At 39.8% G+C, this 7,604-nt stretch overlaps 1 protein-coding gene across 7 annotated transcripts in view; it reads left to right on the top strand.

Moving 5' to 3' along the window:
- Positions 1-10: 10 nt before the first annotated feature.
- LOC105475495 (peroxisomal biogenesis factor 1) overlaps positions 11-7,604 on the top strand; it is a 42,953-nt gene continuing 35,359 nt past the window's right edge. For 2 of the 7 annotated variants that reach the window (XM_011730806.2, XM_011730810.3), the window contains exons 1-2: positions 11-225; positions 6,665-6,808. In XM_011730806.2, coding sequence (XP_011729108.2) covers positions 97-225; positions 6,665-6,808 — 273 coding nt within the window. In that variant the 5' untranslated portion in view covers positions 11-96. Of the gene's footprint in view, positions 226-3,291; positions 3,610-6,664; positions 6,809-7,604 lie in introns of all 7 variants that reach the window. The other 5 variants (XM_011730808.3, XM_011730807.2, XM_024790878.2 and 2 more) reach the window with 5 other exon arrangements.

Below are 7,604 nucleotides of genomic sequence, written 5' to 3'. Positions count from 1 at the left end.
CGATCGATCTCCTCCGGTTCCGACGTCCTCGGCCTGCCAGGTCCCGTGTCCTTTGCGGCGCTAGGGTGGGCAAACCCAGAGCGACGCTTCGGGACGATGTGGGGCAGCGATCGCCTGGCGGGTGCTGGGGGAGGCGGGGCGGCAGTGACTGTGGCCTTCACCAACGCTCGCGACTGCTTCCTCCACCTGCCGCGGGGTCTCGTGGCCCAGCTGCACCTGCTGCAGGTAACGTGCTGGCCCCGGGCCACCTGATCTTCAGCCTGGGGTCGGACAAGGCCGAAGCCTCTCAGGGACGCGGCGGGACACCGGCTGCCACCCGGGCGCCCCCGAAGCGTACAGAGATTAGGGTCCCTCGACGGCAGGGCCCTTCTGGTTAGTCTCTGCATCCCGCAAGTCCAGTGCAGCCCTGGGCTCGTCTTATCCCAGGTCTTTTCACTTGGTGAAACTGGGCCTAGAAATGTCCTAATATTCTACCACTGTTTTTATAAATATTCCTCATTCCAGGCTGGAAAAGTTCCTGATAAGTGGTTTGTTTTTGTTATTTTAAAAGGTGCTTTTCTTGCCAGTCATTTCCAGTTACCTGCGCTGCTGCCGTCCGGGCCGCGAGAGGGAGGCGCAGAGTTGTTGGTGGAGCCCCTGTCGGTCCCCGGGGACTGAGCACCGCGTCCCATGAGCGGGAAAGCTTAATACAGTAATGGTTCTGCCCTGCGTCCCAGACCCTCGGAACACAGCTGTAGTGTGTCAGGAACACATAACGTAGTTAAGATCACTTGAAGCTCTGCGATCAGTCGCCCTTCTGGACGTTGTGGTTGGGATGTTTCGCAGTTCTAACCACCGGTGGAGATACAGCGTCCTTATTTTCGTAATTAAAAATAGAGGCACATGGTCTCACGAGTTTGAGTGTGGTTATGGGGGCAAAAGGACGGCGTATTTGAAATCTTCATAAATCCTGGATGCATGGTACCCACCAGTGGCTAATCTATGTAATGAATAAAGAGTTTGCAATAATTTCAAGCATCCCTTCTTTCCACTTGAGTTACTTCTCCATACCTAGGGGAAGATTTTTTTGGTCCATTGAAAACATGAGTTCAGCAGAATCCTCCTATCATCGTCGTTATTATTTTTTACTACTAAGTAGACAATCTTGGTTTTTGATGGGCTTTATGGTTAGAGACAAATCAGTCACTGTCACCAAGTTCCAGGTAGAAGTTGGTTCAGTGCTCTGTCAGCTTCGATGGGATTTTTCAACATGTTTTCAAATCCACTCATGATAGTAGGAATGCTTTCTTACAGTAACTCTAATTTGATCCTAAGATGTAGTTGTTACCTTACATTCATCACTGTTTAAGAATTTAGTGGTCTTGATCTTTGTTTTAAATTTTGAGCCTTCGAGAAGTATTTATAAGAATTAATTCATGTTACCTTACATTCGTCACTATTTAATAATTTAGTGGTCTTGATCTTGTTTTAAATTTTGAGCCTTCAAGAAGTACTTATAGGAACTAATTCATGCATATCTTTTTGAAATGTAAATGTCTTTAGCCCTGGAACAAATTGCTGTTTCTGTTCAGCCCATATTAGCAGAATAGGTCAACTTTGCTTTCTAATTATCAATGTAATAAGTTTATGACTTTATAGATTCTATAAATCTATACATTTATTTCTTGATGAATTATATAAATTTATATAATTTATGTTTTGTAGAAAATTTAGAAAGCATGGAAAATTGTTAACAGGAAAATAAATTACCCGTAATCCCAGAACTTAGAGGTGACTAATGTTGACAGTTTGGATCAAATCTTCCAGTTTTGTTTCTAATCTTCATTTTTAACAGAAATGAAGTCCTATATATACACATACAGTTTTGTGTCCTAGTGTTTTTACTTAATGTTATTATGAGTGTTTTATTTTGTTAAAAGGTCATCATTTTAAGTTGTTAATTAGTATTCTAGCACAAATTTGCCATAATTTATTTAACTGTTCACTATGATTGACTATTTAGATTGTACTTAATTTTTAGGCATTAGAAGTGATAAACTATATTTTAATCAAACGTTGAAAATAACACATCTTTGTTTAGAAAACATCATTTTTATTTCTTGTTGTCTAGGATAGATTCCCAGAATTCTTGGGTTAGAGGCCATAGATAATTATGAAAGCCGAAAGGTTCACAAATTGGGAGTTAATACTTGAATTATTTTATTTGGGGTGAAACATTGAGTACATAATACAGATCATGCAGTAATGGGAAGAGGGGTTGGAACAATGGTTTTCTGGCTTATGTCAGACTTACCTTGAAGCTTTTAAGAATACAGATGTTCTGTTGGGAGGCCAAGACGTGCGGATCACGAGGTCAGGAGATCGAGACCATCCTGGCTAACACGGTGAAACCCCGTCTCTACTAAAACTACAAAAAAAAAAATTAGCTGGGCGTGGTGGCGAGCGCCTCTAGTCCCAGCTACACGGGAGGCTGAGGCAGGAGAATGGCGTGAACCCAGGGGGCGGAGCTTGCAGTGAGCCGAGATCGCGCCACTGCACTCCAGCCTGGGCGACAGAGTGAGACTCCGTCTCAAAAAAAAAAAAAAAAAGAATACAGATGTTGTGATCAACCCTCTGACCTATTAAATCAAAATCTTAGGGAATAGACTTTAGGCATCTCTAATTTTAAAAAATTTATTCAGGCTACTTGGATGCACAAAAGAGTTGAGACCTACTGTCCTAGAATCATAGAATGTTAATGACCATAGAGACCTTAAGCATCTAAGTTGTTTCTGTACGTTTACACGTAAGGAAAATGGCATTCCTAGGCCAGTACCATTGCCATGCAGCTAATTTGCCCTCTTGTCTATAGCTCACTCTGCGTCACCCAACCTACCCTTCTCACCGTTTCTTCTATAACCAATCTCCTTCCCACTTCTGTTCTCTTACTCATGCCATTCTTCCCTCAGTCGTTTTTCTTCCTTCCATACAAATTCCATGTCTTTGAAAAGAGCATAATCCTACCTCCTCCACATAGCTTTCCAGTTCTCTGTTGCCCACGTTTGTCTCCCTTTCAATACTTCTCTATTGTGTTACGTGACACATCACATTTGATATACTTTGTTCTGTGTTTCAAGTATTGTATTCTCTTGTTTACTCAAGTCATTATTTCAGGACTGACTCCCCAGTAGATGCTTGAAGTCAGGATTTCTCAACCTTGGCACTGTTGACATTTTGAGCTGGATAATTTTTTGTTTTGGGGGCTCTCCTGTACATTTTAAATGTTTAACAGCACCCTTGGTCTCTATCCAGTAGATGCCTGTACTGCCTCCCCCTATTTGTGACAACCAGAAAGGTCTTCAGACATTGTCAGATGCCTACTGAAGGACAAAATCACCTCTGGTTGAGACCACTGCTTCAGCTAAGTTACCTTCTCTGTACTCAGAACTTGATGTGATTGCAACAGAGAGAGAGGATTCATATACACAGTGAATGCAAACGAACCTAAATCACCGTTCGGATATGGCCACACAATTTTCATTTCCCTTGTGTTAGCAAGAGATACCCCAGGCTTTGGACCTGGACATTCCTAAGGCATTCTGACGGATGGTTTTACCTGCAGATTTCCTGGTAATACTGATACCTCAGTTTGGGTCAAAGAAGGTCAATTAATTGATTTGATTTGACTCCTGGGAAAGAGGCTCCTTTCTAGCTGTCTCTTTCTTCTCTTTGCCTGAATAGCCAGGGCTCTGTGGTTCAAGTGAAGTATTTTGACATAAAAATTAGAACATTGGTGTGCAAAGTTTGCTAAATCTAACTGAGGACATATTATGACTTTATGGAGCTGGTTACTCCTTTTTGACCAAATAAATAATTAGAAGTATTTTTCCTCCTCAATAATGTTCATTTCTCCTTTTTTTCAGTGAGCTGGTAGAGTTTCCTTTTTTTTGATATATTTCAGGGCATCTCTCGTATTTCCATCTCTTAAGTTTCTTCATATGAAGTAGAATTGATCTGGATTATGTATTGCTGACTCTGATGAAAACCCACAGAAAGTATCTGGGACTTGATCACCTTCATTCTTGTAATAGCTCACACAGTTACAGCTGACATAGTAACTGAAGACTTTTGATTCCAAAGCTAGGCAAAATACACTCAGTTGAAAGAATTTGTCAGCCAGAACAGTTGGACTGTTTTGTGAGAATTGTGAGAAAAATTACACAACTAAGTGATACATGATGATGGCTTTCTTAAATATAAAAGTGTAATAATGTGTTTAATTTCCAGTACGTGATATTGTCCCAGAAGTGACTCCAACATTGTTTGAAATTTGTCTCATATAAAGAAACATAAACTGGCTGCGGTGGCTCATACCTGTAATCCCAGTACTGTAGGAGGCAGAGGTGGGCATTTCACCTGAGGTCAGGAGTTTGAGACCAGCCTGGCCAACATGGTGAAAGCCCGTCTCTACTAAAAATACAAAAATTAGTTGGGCATGGTGGTGGGGGCCTGTAGTCCCAGCTACTTGGGAGGCTGAGGCAGGAGAATTGCTCAAATCTGGAAGGCGGAGGTTGCAGTGAGCCGAGATTGCACCACTGCCTTCCAGCCTGGGTGACACAGCGAGACTCCGTCTCAAAAAAAAAAAAAAAAAAAGAAAACGCAAGAAACATAAAGACTGGGCGTGTTGGCTCATGCCTGTAATCCCAGCACTTTGAGAGATTGAGGACTGAGGTGGGAAGATCACTTGAGCCCAGGAGGTTGAGGCTGCAGTGAGCTGTGATTGTGCCACTGCACTCGAGCCTGGGCAACACAGTGAGATCCTGTCTCAGGAAAAAAAATTCCATGTAAATGAAAGAATTTGATATTTTAAATTAATGAAAAATGTTCTGTAGAGATGTAGATCTTGCCATGTTGCCCAGGCTGGCTTTGGACTTCTGGGCTCAAACAGTCCTCCTGTCTTAGCCTCCCAAAGTATAAAGATTACACATGTGAGCCACTGCGCCTGGCCTAATATTTTTAACTTAATGAATTTATTTTGATATAAATAAATTAATAACACTGAAGCTTCCTGATATAATAAGTCTTTTTGTGTGTGTGATGGGTTCTTACTCTGTTGCCCACGCTGGAGTGTAATGGCACTATCATGACTCACTGTAGCCTCAACCTTCCTGACTCAAGTGATCCTCCCACCTTGGCTTCCCAAGTAGATGGGACCACAGGTGTATGCCACCACACCTGGCTGGTTTTTCAAATTTATTATTGATACATATTAATAAAATTCTTTTTATTTTATAAATGATATATGTGGCTGGGCATGGTGGCTCAAGCCCCCGACAGTTTGGGAGGCCGAGGTGGGAGGATCACTTGAGGCCAGGAGCTTAAGACCAGCCTAAGCAACATAGTGAGATCCCATCTCTATAGAAAAAAAAAAATTAGCTAGGTGTGGTGGTGTATGCCTATATTCCTAGCTACTCAGGAGCCTGAGGTGAGAGGATTGCTAGAGCCCAGGAGTTTCAAGTTACAGTGACCTATGATTGTGCCACTGCACTCCAGCCTGGGCAACAGAGCAAAATCCTGTCTCAAAAAAAAAAAAAAAAAAAGTTTGAAAATGCTTATGATGCAATATAAGTAGGGGAAAAGGATATTAAATTGTGCCTATATGAACACAACTATATGAAAAACTTGCATATAGAAAAAAGGATTAACAAGAAATAGACCAAATTGTTCACATGGTTGTCTTTTTTGTGGAGAGAATATCAGTAGTTCATTTGTTTCCTTCCAAGTTTATATATTTTCCAAGGTCTCTATAATGAGTTTGTAATTGTTTAATCATAGAAAACCCTTTTTTGGTCCTTGGCCACAAACACAGGTTTTATGTAATTGCTCTTTTAATGAGAATAAATGTTATATTTTGCTTTGTTTAAAACCTATATTCCCATAGTTATATGAGCCCTTAAAATTATTAAGAGGCTGCATAATATAATGTTTCTGGAAGGGTACAGAAGAAACAGCAGTAATTACCTCTGAGAACAGGGACATGGCTTCACATTTTACCCTTACATTTTACCCTTTTGTACATCTTGTGCTTTTGCCACATGCATTTATTGTTATTCCAATAAATAAGTAAATATGGATTGCATACTCCATCTGGTTGGTGTTTCATAATTCTAAAACTATATTGCTACATTTTTAAAGATGATATATGTTTCTACTTATTAACTTATGTTAAACTAGTAAATTTATAGCTTATTTAATAGTTTCCCTATTGATAGACATTTAAGACAGTCTCAAGTGTTTACTATTATAGAAAATACTGCACACATAGCTTTTGCTGTAGTTTCTTTTTTCTTTGAATAATTAATTGGGAATAAATGCTCAAATAATTATATGTGGCTCAACTGCTATGTAAGTGTATTGACTGACTGCTGCCATTTTGAATTCTGAAAGGGTTGATTAAATTTATAACACTGCCATAAGAATATAAGGGTATTGGCTTCATTAGCATCACCAGCATTGGATGTTGGAAATGATTATAGATTTTTAAATGCTACAACAAATGTAGATAACAGAGAACTATCTATAGAACTCTTTTTGTATGTGTGAATTGAAATAATAGTTTATTTTCATGTGAATCCAGAAAAATGTATATGAAAACCTTTTTTCCTCTCATTTCTTATATGAATAGAATCAAGCTATAGAAGTGGTCTGGAGTCAGCAGCCTGCATTCTTGAGCTGGGTGGAAGGCAGGCATTTTAGTGATCAAGGTGAAAATGTGGCTGAAATTAACAGACAAGTTGGTCAAAAACTTGGACTCTCAAATGGGGGACAGGTAAGCACATGTGATGGCAATAACTTTCTTCTAATGTCACATAATATAGCAATAGAAATAAAATTAAAAGTTTACATTTTTTGTTAAAGGAGGTGAGATGACACCTAATTTGTATGCTATTATGTAACTAGTCTAGGCTATTGAAGCTGACTATACTGTTTTTAGGTCATTATCTTGTATTTTACCATACTCTCTACTTGCTTCTTATTCTACTATTTAACTCATTTTCCACATTCCCTAATTTTGGTTTCGTGAAATTATTTTTCCTTTTGAATTACTAGGTTCTGCTTACTATTATTGAACTTCGTTTCTGATATATTTTATAAACTTCCATGGTCTCACTTGATTAAAAAATTCAGCTGGGTGCGGTGGCGCACACCTATAATTCCAGCACTTTGGGAGGCCAAGGTGGGCGGATAACTTGAGGTCAGGAGTTGGAGACCAGCCTGGCCAACATGGTGAAGCCCCCCATCTCTACTAAAAATTCAAAAATTAGCTGGGCATGGTAGCAGGCACCTGTAATCCCAGCTACTTGGGAGGCTGAGGCAGGAGAATTGCTTGAACCTGGGAGGCGTAGGTTGCAGTGAACTGAGATTGCACTGCTGCACTTCAGCTGGGTAACAAGAGTGAAACAATGTCTTGAAAAAAATAAAAAATAAAAAGTTCTACAACAGAGGGTTATTATTTTTCCATTTTTGTCTTCCCTTATGAGTTTAATATGCTTAGATTATAAACCTGAAAGCTTAAAACATGTCTATTTTTTGTTTTCTTATGTTTATCAAGTTATTCCTTTAAA

The sequence above is a fragment of the Macaca nemestrina genome, chromosome 4, assembly GCF_043159975.1.
Source record: "Macaca nemestrina isolate mMacNem1 chromosome 4, mMacNem.hap1, whole genome shotgun sequence".
Lineage (NCBI taxonomy): Eukaryota > Metazoa > Chordata > Mammalia > Primates > Cercopithecidae > Macaca > Macaca nemestrina.
This window is presented reverse-complemented; position numbering and strand designations above follow the sequence as displayed.